The sequence below is a fragment of the Scophthalmus maximus genome, chromosome 18, assembly GCF_022379125.1.
Source record: "Scophthalmus maximus strain ysfricsl-2021 chromosome 18, ASM2237912v1, whole genome shotgun sequence".
Lineage (NCBI taxonomy): Eukaryota > Metazoa > Chordata > Actinopteri > Pleuronectiformes > Scophthalmidae > Scophthalmus > Scophthalmus maximus.
The window spans coordinates 13,046,910-13,063,066 of record NC_061532.1 but is presented as its reverse complement, the minus strand read 5'-3'; the positions used below and the strand labels follow the sequence as shown (position 1 = coordinate 13,063,066).

Here is a 16,157-nt window from a genome sequence, read left to right as displayed (position 1 = left end):
AGTTTGAGTCAAAACCTTGCATGGGAGGAATAACCACACAGGTGAAGCTGTCTCACAACATCTCATTTTCAAGCCTCACAACATTTTTATTGCATCATCTTTTTTGCTTTGAAATAACTTGTCCTACAACTTCTACAAGGGTTGTTTAACCACATATTCTTGATCTTAAAAAACCTTCAAATTAATAAAAGGTGGATTGCTCGGCACTGCCCTGTCCAAGGTTCCGGGGTCATGGTAGAAGAAAACAGCTATGCGCTGCTATTGTTTCTCTGTCCATTCAGTCTCCCAAGTTCATTATCTAGCCAACATTGCTCGGTTCTGGTATTCCTGGCATGACCCAGAGTTCACTGGATGGTTAGAAGGGCCGAGCTGCTGCATGAGAGCGAGAGAGAGAGGCTGACTAAACTTAATGCAATTTTTCTCTCTGCTCCCATATTAGATTTCAGAGCAAGACTGGACCCAACAATCAGGTTAGCTGTGGCAAAGACAAGTCCCATCCATGCCCACATATACAACACCTCCCTGCCCCTCCTCTCCTCTCCTCCCTCCTGACCATGCTACTCTGGTACCTTGTGACTACACACCCTCTTTTTGTCTGAATAAAATTCAGTGGTGGGCACAGAGGGCAGTGTGTGTGTAGGAGGACTCAGTAAGTATGAGTCTGTGTCAGGGCTGAGAGTGCGTGTGAAAAAGAATTGCCTATAAACAGCTCCTGGTCCGTCCTCTTATAAAGATAAAGACGTGATTCTTGGTTTGAGGCGTTTCCAGTTTCCAGTTTTTTTTCAAGGACAAAAAAGGAAAATAAGGTTATTGATTACAGAAAAGTTGGCCGACCGTAGGATTTTCCACTCTGCAGCGACAGGATATAAGAGATTAGCATTACAAGCAGTCGCTGTCCATTAACAGCGAGGCGTCATTGCAGAGTTACGGATTTGTTTTCAGCGGACACACGTGTGAGAGAAAAATTGTGGTGTGGTCGTCCAAAAAAGCATTCTCTACTGAAACTCTGGTTCTGGGAAACGTTGCCAGCTGGGGACTCTGGAAGAAAAACAGTCTGTTCAGCAAAAACACACGTACTGTGCGCACACACACACACACACACACACACCATTCAAGAATGTATTCATCTGCCCAGACTGTGACTCTCAAGTGTGCACACACAAATTCACATGCTCGCGAACATTTCCTGCAGGGCTGTTCAACATTAGCAGGACCTCACTGTGACCCCGGAAACTGGACGTGTGTCCTGTGAGGAACAAACCAGTGAACTCTCAGGACTGTTAACAAAACATGGGCTGGTGTCTCCAGTTCCAGGTCTCAATGACCAGATTGGATGGTTAATGGTACACAACAAAAAAAAAATGTATGTCAGTGTCAATTATGTTTTCACAAGGCTGCAGTACACACCCGTTTCCTTTTCAAAACCATGTTGACTGACTCCCATCCCACAGAGTAAACGTAGCGTTAACAATGAGGTGTGCAGTGAAGTGAACACCAGTTCTTGAGTTAGTCAGCCAATTCAACTTTTGTATAGTGTATCAGCCAAAGGGGGGCACTTGTGTCATCCTAAAAATCCAATATATTAACAGGTGGAGCATAGCTTTCAATTGGTTTTTGGCTTGTGACCTCTTAAAATCAAGCAGTGTCAGTTTGTGATCCCACTCCAGAGGTTACAGCCTTGTGGGTATGAGCTGGGAGCAGACACACTTTCCACTACATGGGGAACATTGTACTTTTACTCCACAACATACATAATGACGCAGTACTTAAATGTAGAGCAAAAGATCTAAGTTTATAAACTATTCTATATATTATGTAGTATCAGTTAATCGTGATTTATCGTAAAATGTATCGTTAAACTGTACTGATAATCTAAAACAGATATTTTTGAGGTTTAGCCTGTAGTTTGGACAAGAATTTGAAGTTCTCACAATTTCTTTGTCTAATTGAAAAACTTCAACAATGAATGGATCAATCAAGGCATTCCATTCATTGATCCATATTTAGGGTAATAATTGGTTGCAGCCATGTATAAAAGAAGATAACAGCTCAACCTCAAAATGCTGCGGACACATTTACACATGCTGATGATAATCTTATCATGGTTATGTAACAGTATTACACTTACTGGAGCCAACGCTTTACACTGCGTACATTACAGTTACTATGCAAGACTTGGAGCCAAAATAAATGTTTATAGACTTTATGCTAAATGAATCTGTCCATGGGCATTAAAATATTCCCTGAAATATCTGTATTGCTAGTTCGTTATCTCACACACACACACACACACACACACACACACACACACACACACACACACACACACACACACACACACACACACACACACACACACACACACACACACACACACACACACACACACACACACACACACACACACACACACACACACACACACACACACACACACACACACACACACACACAAGCCTGAATTTGATACCTTCTGTTGTCTAGGCAACTATTGCCTTTGAACTGTAACCATGGGGATGGAGCCGGGCTGTTTGTCCCACATGATTTGTCATGTAAATCACCAGCTCCAAGAAAGTTGACACTGCTGTTGAATGAAAAGGTAAATACAGGGATTTGTTCCAACAATATTCAAACTTTATTGATTTAACATTGTGAAACTAAAGGCAACACTAGAAAACAGGGCGAAAAGAAAAAAGGTTTCATAAAAAAAACGAAGAAGCAAAAATAAGGGCACAAATTAAGCACAAAACAATTCAGGAGGCATTGTAGCACCTGCACGTGTCTACATATTACACACATATTGATGTGTCTCTGTGTGTGTGTGTGTGTGTGTGCGCGTTAAAGTGGGTTTGGAGCAAAGCCAAAAATTCGTACCTACAACACTAATTGGCCTGTATCTGGTTAAAAAATATATTTATATATGGCACTACATAGCAATAAAGCCACAAGGCAAAGGGAGGGAATCGAAAAAGCTTTTTACTCATCGCTCTTGGAACCGAACACTTGCAAGACATGACCGAGCAAATTGGAATTTTTAAGATTAGAAAAAAAAATAAGGACAGAAAACAAGTCATTCAATGTAACAATTGAAAATTACAACTAATGCGGAGTTCAAGTTATATGACTGATCGCATTGTGGAGGAAATGTTGCAGTAGAGAACACTGGTCTGTGGCTGTGAATACAATACCGAGGAGTTATTTCAGCACAATGAGCTCGTGACGAGTCGTCCGAGACACAACCAGGGCCAGATCTGGTTGAAAACTCGAAAAACAATGACGGGTCATATCTATTCCCTTCTAATCTTTAATAACTTTGGTCAAAATGTAGGAATTTTAATGCCGTTTGAATTCAAGGAGGGCAAATTTCCCAGTACGTCCCAACAAATTTTGACTTTTAAAAACAAAAGCAACCTGATAAATTGCCGGGACAGCTCGTCACGTGCAAATGCTCTGTGGATTTGATCGAGAAAGTTAAGGCTGAGCGTGACAAGACAATTGAAGCAGAATACAACACAGAAAAACCACTTCACAGGCGTCTGAAAGTGCTGAGTCCCATTGAGATTTATGAGGTGTGGCATTATATCATCTTACAAACTACAACTCTATCGTGTATATATATATGGATATCAACTGAATAAGGCACTTTTCCTTAAAGTGGTGCAGGGACTTGAGTGACTTGTTAGGAACGATGCTGCAGAGAGGCAGCACAATGGACATCTATTGGTATCCGCGGATAACAAACGTGTTTTTGAAATCACCACAATGTCGACATGTGATGCCGTGTTGTCGAGGAATGCAGCGAACATGTCGAAAAGCGGAGAGCACTCTTGACTGGAGTCAGTGGAAACACAATGCACCACTCGACCGCTGTGTATAAAACTCAAAACACCTCTCTGAATTTAGGGTGAGGGGACTCCTCATGCAGGAGGGTCTTTGGGCTGTAGCCTAATGCCACCAGGTGACTGTAGGTTAAAAGGCGTGTCAATGGTGAGCAGCAGAAAAACGTGCAACCCTAAATATACGCAAGCCAAAACTACAGGAGGGGGGGGGGGGGGGAAACATCTGCAGTCATGAATTTATATCCGTTTGTGATCGTACAAAACAAGGTGGTATTTAATCTGGTTAATATTCAAGACTTGAGTTTTTATACAAGCATCAGATTGTTTGTTTTTTTACCCTTTTGGTTGACCATGAAAACATTTACAAAGACAACGTAACTAAACAAAGCTTGTCAGCGAAATGCTCAAACCCAATGCCAAAACCTTTGGCGTAATGCACACCGCATCAAGGCATTCTTTTCAACTAGCAACGGGCTAGTCACAAATAATCGAGTGGTTTTTAAGTGTCTGAACCCCTTAAGAGTGTACGCCATGGAATGAAAAAGAATCATAACTCCAAGCATTCAGCATGCAAGAATTAAAAAACACAAAAAAAAACATTCTTGACACTCACAAGCTGCTACAGGCAAAAACATCCTGATAAACGCTCCTTCATTTAGCCTTTCCTTGAGGTGAAACCTAGGAAATGAACAGAAACAGGACGGGGAGAGACAAAATGAAAGAAAAAAAAAAAAAATCACAGTTAGCAGCAAGCTAATTAGAGAAGCCGACATGCGCCTGGCCACTTAGCTGTTGCAATTTTGCACTCGTTGGCAATCTTCTCACGTAAACGGCAAAGTCAGGTATCAAGAGGTGCAATGCTCATTTGACCCAACCAGAGCTCACACATTCCAACATTTTTGAACTCAAAACACTCTCCAGTACTTAAATAGGCCCGGTATGTTTGCCATTTCTTTACAAAAAAGGTTCACTCCAGGGATCACGGCACCCAACAGCTCCGGTCTGAAATGTCCTGCCAGCTCATGGTACATGTTCTTGAAATGAAATCACAACTTACAGCTGATTTCTGAAACATTAATAGTGAGACGGGAGGACATTTGGGCAGCAGCATTAGGAGCTACAAAACAAAGAGCGCCTTTTAAATGATCTACTAATACAAGGTCACCGGTGACAAGACCATAGTTGTCTTCAACTATGGTCACTCAATATAGGGGGGAAAACTTCATTCTTGGCTGATCAAGGCCCTCAAGTGACTATCTGCCTTATTCCTTGACAATAAAAGGCTCTTCAGTCCAGCTGGGACACTACACATCTCACTGTTCACCAATATCAGCGCCGCGATACACGCAAACTAATAACAAAAACCCGGGGCCTCGACCAGGAAGAAAAGATTCATCCTCTTCCATTTCTCTCTCTTGAGTCACACTGGACATTAAAGGCACTTCACTGCTATCACTGTCCACATCCAGAAAGGTGCATGCCATTTTCTTTGTCTTCCCCCACTCTCCATTTTATACATCGTCTAAACAAATCAATAATTAATATTTCTGAAATATTCTTCAAATCGCCTGCGCAGATTTTCACCCTTTTTTGTCGACGCCACACAAGGACGGGACAGCGCGACATTGGCAGTCCGCGTGGGTACGATTTGAATAACAGTTGGGTGATTAATGGGCGGGAAATGAACTTAATATATAATTTATTGCATTGAGCTGCTCAACTGGCAGTTGGTGGCGTTGGTGATGTTTTTTTAACAACTCCTATTGGGTGAGAGATTTCCCCAGGGGAATTCGACTGCAGAGAACGCACAGCAATCCTAAATGCCAAGGGAGACACCCATCGAAATAAGATTGTTTACCGGAGGAATTGCCATTTTTTTCCCCCAGTCTTGGCATTAGATGATTGGGTGTAGCTTTTTTTTTCCTCGTCCTGTCACCTGACCTCCTTTTACATCATCTATGAAACACATATACAGGATACAGCTGCATGGGGGGGGGGGGGGGGGGTAGGAGGCAACCTGCCCACGATTCAACAGGCCGAAAGCAATACTGAATCATCGCTGTCGTCACATTTTGAGAAAAAGCAGTGAAGTCAAACAGTGTTTCCAAATGAAGATTGAAGAAGATGCTGTGAATGCACTACGCCCAGGAATCGTTGCGAAAGCTACTGCTGTACACACGGCTCGTTCTTTGACTCATGTTGTGAGGAGCGGCGCTGTAAATAACACCGGCCCTCTTGATTCGCTGGGAAAAAAGGGTCTTCGCAGGATGACTAACAGGATGATGGGAGGTGGGAGTAACTGCCACATGATGTAATCCATATGCTCAAGGCTTAAATAACATATCACTAGAGATCTGTTTGGATGTACAACCTGGTGCGATGTGATATACCATAAAAAATGTGTGGGTGCCTTCATACAGACTACAACAGCAGAAAAGAAAAAAACTGCCTGGAAACACTGTTTGAGTTCGTTGTGGTGGGTGAGTGATGAGTGCGTGCTGAGTGGGGAGTCTTCACTGGAGGGTTACGAGTTGGTGGGGACGGGTCTAGTGATGTCGATCCCACTGAGTTGCTGCTTCAAAGGGTGTGGTAGTTGCGTTCCTTGGACTTGCAGAATTTGTAGAGGAAGAAGATCACGGCCTGCAGGCCCAGCACCAGCACGATTCCACCGATGAAGCTGGCCGCGTCGAAGGTCGAGTTCTTTTGAGGGGCGGGAGTCGGGGACACCGCTGTGATACTTGTGTTGGTTGCAACTGCTAGAATGAAGAAGAATGAAGATGAGATTCTCTCATTTACGAACAGTACCGGCGGACAGATCTTGAAACCTTCTTGCTCCATCGGACTTACTTGTAGTAGTGAGTGTAGGGGTGGAGCTGTTACCGCCCGGAGTGGGGCCAATAGTGGTGCCGTTCTCTGTAGTAGACGTTCACAGTGACAAAATAATACATCAGCCTTTACCCCCAGTTAGTTTGTTTGACTCGTTTCAAGTTGTAATCCTAAAGATTTTTTATTGCTGGTTGATTCAGTGACACTTGTGGTTACCGACGTAAGTTTAAAAGCTGAAGTTGGTGAGGAAAACACTGGTGGAAGAAAAAGAGAATAGGGATGGGAATCGAGAACTGATGACAGGTCGGTTTATTGGTCTGAACCATTAGAATCATATGCCTCTAAGCTTTTAATCAATGGCTCTACTTGGGCAGCACACGCAGGAAGATTAACACTCACCATAGTAGAAAAAAAATCAATTGGTGGCAACTAAGAATAGATAATAAACAGCTTATTTCAGTGTTGATGCCCAGCAGTAATTGAGTGGAGACCATGGGTAGGTGGATCGATCCCAATCGATATCGATACCTGAAGATACCATGTCTCGTTTTTTAAGATCAATTTGTGTCAATAAGTTTGATACAAATTTCAGTATCTCTCTGTTGTTTCATCAAATAGTGCAACTGTGTGTGTTCTGCTGTCATGAACACACACAAGCGATAGCAGCGTTTGCTTCTCCGCTGCTGCCGTTATGGTGTCATGTGCACTCCAACATTAACACAAGCGTTTGCGTGCACCGTGCACACCCTGACTACCGGCACCAATCAGACTCGTGGACAAAAGATGGCTGTCGGACAAAAGAGGAGCATTGTGTGTTTCTATTTCATAACTTGAAAACAATGTTAATTGTCCGACAACAATTTGTTTTAACACTGAAAAAAAATATCACACTGTTCTCACTTACATGAAAGTACAGAAGATAAAAAAGTTTCAGGTATCTCCAAATTGAGTTTCCTGTGACAGCTTCACAATAAAAGCCGCCCTGTGTTTTTTCTCATTGAACACAAATGTTGGGTATGCATTAGCAAAAACGAAATATTCAGTTCCAGTGCAGCCTAATGACATTACACAGATAACCGTTGTGTGTCTTTTTCAGTGAGATGAAATTAAAACATCAATGGTGCTTTGTTTACTACAAATGACTTGTGCGTGTGAAGGCAAACCGAATCCAGAATGGGACAGGAGGACACTACCACTTGCAGAAACTTAGAGAGAGGTAATTACAGCATGTAAGAACACAGACCACTAAAGTATCAAAAACAGGATATGATTTCATGGAAAGAAAGAAACTCAAAACTACTAACAAGCACTTGAAACCTTGTACAGAGAACGATGCAGACTACAGCCGGGAGAAGCGGAGGCTTTGAGGCACTGGTTACCTGTGGTGGGCTGAGGGCTGCTGCTGTTAGAGGCGGTCGTGACAGCAGGGGTATTGGGAGTTGTGAGAGGTTGGGAGGCAGTCGGAGATGCAGAGACAGTTGGAGTCAGGATTGACGAGTTTTCAGCTGGACAGGGGAGCCAACACCAAGACAGGTTGAAATTGGGAAAGCACGAGACACCGCCCAAACGTCAAGGTTGTGTACAGAAATTACACAACCCCGTCAATTATTTATCTTAGGCAGGTGACAATTGTGTTACAAGACTTTTGGACACAAACAAAGAAGACAGGCGGGAGACCAGAGATCCAAAATGCCAAGACTGATCATTAACTGAAACTTTAGTTAGCTGGACCCAAACAGAATCTGCAGAAAATGTATACACTTTAAAAAAAAAAAAAATTATGTATAGAGTCTGCTGATTCTCTTAGAGTCTAAAAGAAATATTAATATAAATGGTTAATTTCCCTATTTAATAATTTACAGCCACTATGCTCTTAGACTTACCTGAGCAGGTGGCGTTGCTGCAGGTCTCGTTCGCTGGCAGCAGTAAAACGCTGCGACAGCCAAAAGATGCTGAAACAGACAGACGGACAAATGTTTCATGATTAATGTGTGATTCCCTCTTTAAAGCAGATTTCATTTTTTCATGGTAATAATTTCAAGACTTCAACAATATTTATTATGACTCCAATTGAGAGTAAAATAGACAATAAAGCTAGGAATGTATTGGAAAGTGGATACTGTTTGATTGACAGCTAGTCGGCGCATGGTGTTGGGTGTAGGTGGCTGATCAATGGACAAGCTCTCAGTCAGCCCCCGGCCCCACTCTCTACCAAATATGGTTATTTCTGGTTCCAAACAAACAAGATGGCGCTGGTCAAAATACTAAACTCGAGGCTTCAAAGCAGCAGTTCACAAACCAACAGACCACTTGGATCTGGTGTCATAACACCCACATTTACACAGCTCACAAAGAAGAAAGCAAATAATCACCAACATCGCTGTGTGTCCAAAACAGAACTACGGTACGTGTAGTTCCAAAACATTATGGTCTTGGTCAATATTTTGCATGATATTCAAAATGTTACGATCGCATAGACGAGTACACAGCTGCATCTGATGGTGTCGTATCTCCTCTACAGGAAGGTCAGAGCCGTTCCTCACAGCTTCACATCCTGCGGTGGAGAGGTTGGCGTCCTGCTGCGCCCCATCGCCACCACTTATTTATTTGAAGTCGGGCACGTCGGAAACACATTTGTGTTTTTCCATTCTTACCACATCAGCACAGTATCTGGCAATAAAAAATCACGACTCAACAAACAGGGAGAATCGAAAGAAAGGGCCAGCGACCAAGTATTCAGCTCATTTCCTTAAGTAACGGCAGCAATACAAATATGAATTTGAAATGCTTTCTTCTGGAAGACGATACAGGGTACTAACAGTGAAGAGAAACATCTATAAGCTATTATTTGTTCTTCCATCTTCTGTCGTCCTACTGAACAAATAATTTTGTATGAATGAGCTGTTCATATTCTAGCACTTTTGACTTAAAATGTTAACCATCACAGTTTCACTATCATATTTACTGCATTTATTTAGCCCATGTTGATAGAGGAATCTCGCGGATGTGTGCCTGAATGTGTGAAAATGTCTTTGTCATGTGCCTCAGCTTGTGATCGATAGGGAATTTCCGTGCAAGTGGACAGTAAAGATTTCTTATCTCATCTAACAATTTAAAAGTAACCCATTACAAGTAAAGTATTCAAAATATCACAATATCAAAAGTACAGAGCCATTATTGTCAAAATGTACTGTCAGAGTCATATTACTCATGTATAAACATGATTTCGCAACTGGCTGAGGTAAATTTTATTTGAACTACTGTATACACAATTTAATCAATTCTCAATATTTTCTTAACTAGTAAAATCTTTTGTGCTATCATTTTTTACTTGCAACGAGTCAGTTGAAATATCAAATAAATATATTTCCCTCAAAATCAGTCCATAAGTATAAAATACTCAAGTAGACTTCTTGAGAAAATGTTCTAGACTAAGGCATTTTTTATTGTTTTTTTTTATTTCCATATATTCTGGGAAGTCATGGTTTGATCATCTGTGTGTATTATGTTTTACTGTATAATCGGATTACTAAATAACCATGAAAGGAAGGGACTTTGCCCTGCAATGGAGTCTTGCCTGCGAGTGTTCCCAGTTATACCGGAGGTCGACAAGCTAGAGACATAGCAATGATATAATTTAATTTGTTTAGGGAAACCAAAATTCTAGTAACTTACAGACACATCTAACAATAGCAAGATGAAATTTCTATGAAATATATTTGCGTGAGGGCTTTTTGTTTCCTTCAATGGAACATCTCGGGCCGTGTCACAATGTAGAACCCATGATTCATGACTGTCAGCGCCGTGTGACTATAGATTCTTTTCACACCCAGTTATAAGGTATGGACTTTACTGCTGTTGTGCAAACTCTCACCACATTTTATTGCAAGTCAACATTTTAATACATCAGGTAAATGTTTTAAATTGTATTCATGTTGGAAAAAAAGACCCGAAAAGGGTTTCAGACTGTGTGTATGTGGAAGAATTGGAATTCCAAATGTATGTAAACTTTTGAAGATCATTAAAAATGTAGTGCCGAAACAATTGGAGGACAATTTTGATCTATTAAAAAAATCATTCAGCGACTATTTTGATAACAGATTAGTTGTTTCTGTTGCTGGTTCCTGCTTCATAGTATTACAGAGTATTTGATGCTTTTCTTGACACGGTACATCTTTGAGTTTGTCTTTAAAAAAAGAACAAGTCAAATTTTTCTTCAGATATGTTATAAACCAGAAAGAAATTTGCATTATTTGATACTATTGAGTCTAGCCTGGATCTTACTGGACATGGACAGAGGAAGACGAAAAGAGTAAAACAATATCTTTGCATTCACTTGTCTCTGGCTTCTCTGGAATATTGTTTTACAGGTATTGAAACTTAACGTCTTGAGTAACACAGAGGTGAAAAATACATTTCCCACAAATGTTCTTTGTGTTGGTAAAAACAAAAAAAAAAAAAAAAGGAAGAAGAGCATATGGGGGCATTATAACCTCAAATACGTCATAAAAGGAACAGAGTCCACTCAGTGTGGGGCACCTGGTGCTGTAAAAAGCCTTCTTTGCCTATGGCATTATGATCCAGATCAACCACACCTAACGACTCCAGCCAGATGGCTGCCCATAAATTACAGAAACAAACAATTTCGTCAGCGAGTTGAGGGCCGCAGCCATTGCCTCTTTCGTTTGTCTCCAAATAGGGTCAAATGACTCGCCAACTTGTGTTACAGCTCACAGGGTTGTACTTAATGCTCCTTGTATCAGGTTATGCATCTTTGTGCACTGGCCTTGGGAACAAACCAGCTACCCAATGGCTGTCCGGTCATAATTAATAGTATGACGAACTCGTGATGCAAAGTTTCACACTGAGGCCCTGTCTACATGAATGCGAATTTGTTGTAAATACGCGGAAGTCTTGCACGTATGGGCCTCCCGTCCAGACGCACCCGGAGTTTTCGCTGCCTGAAAACGCACTCGTTTGAATCCAGGTCCCAGGGTGGAGAAGATAAATCCCCCCCCCTGCGTTTGTGTATTTGAGTTCGTGTGAACGGCAGATATGCATACGATGATGTCATTGCCCCACCCCACCCCTCGACCCTCTCCCGCGGCATCTCCAACAACAACAATGGCGGACTACAGGCTTGTAGCCTTGTAGTCCAGTGTGAGTCGCAACAGCAGCTCGCACTCAGAATCGGACCAAACAAAGGAGTCTACTTTTCCCTTCTCACTCGCCATCTTCGTACTGTTGTTGTTGTTCGGCTTCTTCTTCTACGAGTATTTGTACGCTCCGCCCCTTCTTCTTCTTTTTTGCTAGAGTTCTGTAGCAGAAAACAGCGCCACATATAGGCCGGGAATAGGTACTACAGTGGTTCTACAGCTAGATGCGTCTTTCCAATGAATCCATCATTACGGAGAAGTTTCAGGCCCCCCTGCTGAGGAAAAGGGTTGGGGGGAAGATCCTTTTCGAAATATCTTGTGGTGTGGACGGGCCTGAGACAGCTGTTGTTTTAATTATATGGTTATTATTGAGGTCCAAGTTTTTGTGGCGTTTGTTGGCCACTTTTTCCAGGTGTCTATCACCATCACTGAGCACCGACTTGTCACAACGGTTTCTCTTTGCTGGAGCAGCCTGTCTCCCTGTTTTTAAATGTATGTTTTCGCCATTTTCCAGACACGTCATATTTTCTGTTTGAGGGCGTATAGGAACCAGGAAGCAAATGAGCACAAATAGTCAATGGCCTCATATATTTTAAACTCAATAAGTGAAACTTTTTATAGCCGGAATCGTAATGGCTCGCTGCCTTTCTGTGATTTCAGATCAAAGAACAAGTAATTCTGAAAGAGTTGGCCATTCGTCTTTTGTGTGATCTAACACTGCCGTCTATGTACGTCGAATCTGTGTGGAGGGTTTTTTTTTCACCCTCCACTAGGTCAGAGGTCTGTTATCTTGCAGGCAGCTGTGAAAGGTAGGACTGGCTCACACCCTTTTCCAAGCTGGTGACATCATCGCCATCATCACCACGAGGTCCAGGCCAGAGGTGTGAGTGAAACTCTGAAGTGCTGAGTTTACTTCAGCAAACAGCCTCGAGGACTCAACAAGCTCTGTCACAAAACTACAGTACGTCCAGTACTAAGAGGCACAACAGAGCTTGTGTGTACACGTGTCAAGCTCTTGAGCATCTAATCACTGGGCTCTGACGCCACAGGCTTGTTTACACAAATTTCCTAAACCAAAGATAAATCTGGTAACGACAATGTGGTAGGGAGAAAGCTCGCTGCAACGGTGTGGTTACGCCTTGTTCCTGCAAAGCCACCTCAACTGGCCAGAGCTAACCTTTCAGGCTATTATGTCAGGTTCATATCAAATGGGTGATCCATTCTGTCAGTGTTGTCACCACTGTGGAGACTGCCTATGTCCTGTGTGGTACGTTGATGTGACACGTTTGTTCTGTTGTGTAATTGCACTAAGAGTCTTTGGTAAGCCAGGGTGGAGGAGATACAGTTTCCAAGTTAAGTAAACCTTATTGAAAAGAACATCAAGTTATCAAATGATTATGATCTCAGTAAGAGAACAGCTCTTGATATTTTTGTTGATAATTTACGTTTTTTTGTGTCTGCGGGTGGTGGTTTGTTATTTCCTCCTGAGCATGTAGTGTAATTGAAAACCTGGACCGTCTTCTCCCTTAGGAATTACAGTGAGCTTTACCGTTCTGTTCCTCTGGGTTAAGAGAGGACGTAAATAATTGTCATCTTGCCTGTCCTGTTCAACCACTTAATAAATCTTTAAGTGATGAATCACCATAGGGCCATTCAACATTCAGAGACAGGGCGTGGGGGGGTCACCAAACCTCCGTACAATCTGTACTGAAGAGAAACTAAGCTTTTGATTGGTGAAGTTGGCAGTTCAAGTCCCTTGAGAGGTCAAATAACTTGCGCTTGTGTTGCTAAAGTAAACGGAAGTAGTAGCTTACAAGGTGCATTATCTTTCATCCCTCGATTCTAGTGACAAAATAAAATCATCACGGAATCCCAGTACACTCTCGTCTTAAACTGCATCAGAGGCATAAATTATGAGCAACAACAAGGCACATGAAACTAATCTACTTTCTATATCTGCACACTCTTTCCTGTGCTTCCTTCTGTTCCTCTGCATGAGGATATTGCAGGCTTCCTGCCACACATCCCCTCACTTCCTCCCCTGTTCATCTCCTTCACAATCTCAAGAGACCTGCATGTGTCTCACTACACATACTGAATTCAGGCAAACATTGGAGTAAGCACTTCTAGGGGAATACAACCAGGATTACTGTACTCGTCAGGATTTCTTTTTTTTCACCAACAAGGTGCAGGTTTTAGCCAAACGTGTGCATTCAAGTCAACTATCACACAGGTTTATCCCTCAGTTTTATGAATATCTGCGGAGTGAACTTGGGTGACACCTGCAATTTGAAGATAATGCTGACTTATCTCTCTGTATCTATAAAACTCGTAGCCTTATTTCCGGGCACTGATAACAAAATGAAAGCAAAGAGCTCCTCTCCTGACCTACTTAAAAAAAAAGAAGAGAGAAAAAAGAGACCATAGGGGCAACATGCAGTGAATGGAAATCTGTCGACTCAGGAAACAATCTGCCATGCAGTTTTGTTATGGCAACTCTTTTTTACAGAATGATGCACATCTCTCATAACAACCAGCGGACTTCAAATTGAGATGAAAAATACCGCGGCAGCATATTTTTCTCAATGTCCCTATCTATTGCAACCATGCCTAGGGGATTTTCCCTATTTAGAGATCTCACGTTTAGACCGATATCTCCATCAACAAAATTAAATAACAGAGCAGCAATACAGAGATGTGGGCAAAGGGCAGATTAATTAATTGTGCCGAGTCCATGCAATCCCCCTCATAATTTACCCCTCACTCTATGGAGACATGTGCCAGGAATTTGCCCCCAAAACCAGCCTGTCCAGATCCACAGAGCTCCTCGGTGTTGCCAGATGATCACGGTACAGGGCCGTTAGGATTTTTTAAAATGGAAATTCAAATGACATCATCCAGCTGTCATACATTCCCTCCAAACCCAAGAATCATGTCTCCAATCAGATCGGCTGTCTGGACAATTGAGGAGGCACAAAGGGCCAACCTGTGCCCCTCAGTCCCGCACAACCTGCCACACATTTATGACAAGATACTCACATGCTGTGCAGTTGACCCAGAGACATTCACCATTTTGTAGGCATGAATCACATGACACGAGGGCGGAACATCCATCTGCAAAGAAATCATATGTATAAGATTTAAGTGTTAAAAAAAGAGCTAACTTCTTACACATGGTAGAAAATGAAATTGTAGCTTTACAGATTGTGCTCTCAAATGGTTTTGCTATATATTAATAAAAAAAAACAGAAGCATGTGAAATCTTGCAGGATGTAATAAACAGAGCAGGGCATTACAGTGGAATGAATTGTAAAATGAGGCATGTGTGTCGTGCAAGGCAGTTACATAACGAGCTGATCTGGTCTCTGCTACCTGATCAACTGGACCTGGCAACCAGATCAACTGGACCTGGCAACCACAGTTACACGCACACACGGTTGTTTCTGATTCCACAATCCACGTTATGACACAATCCTCCCGGCAGTTACACTATTTAATATCAGGTCCACTCGGTTATGATTTGCTAGTGGGGATAAAAGCGTTAGCTGGTCCGTCACAACTTGAGAAGTGGCCCCCTGGCCAGCGTGGAAACGGAATACGGCCAAGTTGCCAAAAGGAGCATTCAGTGACAACTGCCAAATAAAGGAGCGACGCGTTCAATGGGTCCTGCAGTGGCCGAAAATGGAGGCAAACCTACACAGAGACATTCATATCGTCGGGGGGGGGTGTCTCGGCCGGGCGGGGGGCAGAGACCCGGCCAGCGGTGTGTCTGGCCGCTGGTTCGACGCGGCGATGTCGCAAACTTACCTGAGTCTGATGTGGCTGGTGCGCACATGAGAGCCGCCACCGCGGCGGCGAACAGCAGCTTCGCGTACATGACTGCGGCCGGTTTGTACTGCTCCGAGTTTGTTTGTTTTTTGGTGAGGAGACGCGTCTGAAGAGAGAGAGACGTCGTGACTCGCGTGTGACACTTTGACTGAAGATCGGACGACTGCAGCCCCGTCGGTCGGTGTCGCGTCTCTGGTCCGTCGCTGCTGCTGCTGCTGCTGCTAATGCTGCTCCTCGCTACTTCCTACTTGACAGGTCATGTGGCACTTTTCGAGACGAGTGGGCGGGGCGAGAAACCTCGAACAGGAAGTGAGCCACGAACGCACGTCGCGAGGAAGAGAAAGTAAAGTCAAGCACATTTTGTTAAAATCACCAGGTGGATTGACACACACACACACACACACACACACACACACACACACACACACACACACACACACACACACTTGCACTTCTGTTTTTGTTTTTGTTTGAAAACTCATTGGCATAACCCTAACTCTTGATCTTA

At 42.8% G+C, this 16,157-nt stretch overlaps 1 protein-coding gene across 3 annotated transcripts; it reads right to left on the bottom strand.

The window, feature by feature from the left end:
• Nucleotides 1-2,612: 2,612 nt before the first annotated feature.
• On the bottom strand, nucleotides 2,613-15,916 carry cd164 (CD164 molecule, sialomucin). 3 transcript variants are annotated; one of them, XM_035617847.2, is made up of 6 exons: nucleotides 15,629-15,911; nucleotides 14,861-14,935; nucleotides 8,549-8,617; nucleotides 8,045-8,170; nucleotides 6,687-6,752; nucleotides 2,613-6,592 (listed from the first exon to the last, which is right to left on the bottom strand). In XM_035617847.2, exons 1-6 carry the CDS (start codon nucleotides 15,696-15,698, stop codon nucleotides 6,417-6,419), a joined length of 582 nt encoding a protein of 193 aa, XP_035473740.1. In that variant the 5' UTR covers nucleotides 15,699-15,911; the 3' UTR covers nucleotides 2,613-6,416. The 3 variants fall into 3 exon arrangements, with proteins under 3 accessions (XP_035473740.1, XP_035473739.1, XP_035473741.1); XM_035617846.2 differs by having other exon boundaries at nucleotides 2,613-6,595; nucleotides 15,629-15,908; XM_035617848.2 differs by lacking the exon at nucleotides 8,045-8,170 and having other exon boundaries at nucleotides 2,613-6,595; nucleotides 15,629-15,916.
• Nucleotides 15,917-16,157: the final 241 nt, after the last annotated feature.

Excerpts from the sequence above, each read along its gene's own strand:
- cd164 (XM_035617846.2), bottom strand. The coding sequence starts at position 15,698 with ATGTACGCGAAGCTGCTGTTCGCCGCCGCGGTGGCGGCTCTCATGTGC. Across the intron at positions 8,171-8,548 it reads CAGCAACGCCACCTGCTCAG|CTGAAAACTCGTCAATCCTG; the intron begins GTAAGTCTAAGA and ends TCCCCTGTCCAG. Across the intron at positions 6,596-6,686 it reads CCCTACACTCACTACTACAA|CAGTTGCAACCAACACAAGT; the intron begins GTAAGTCCGATG and ends TCTTCATTCTAG.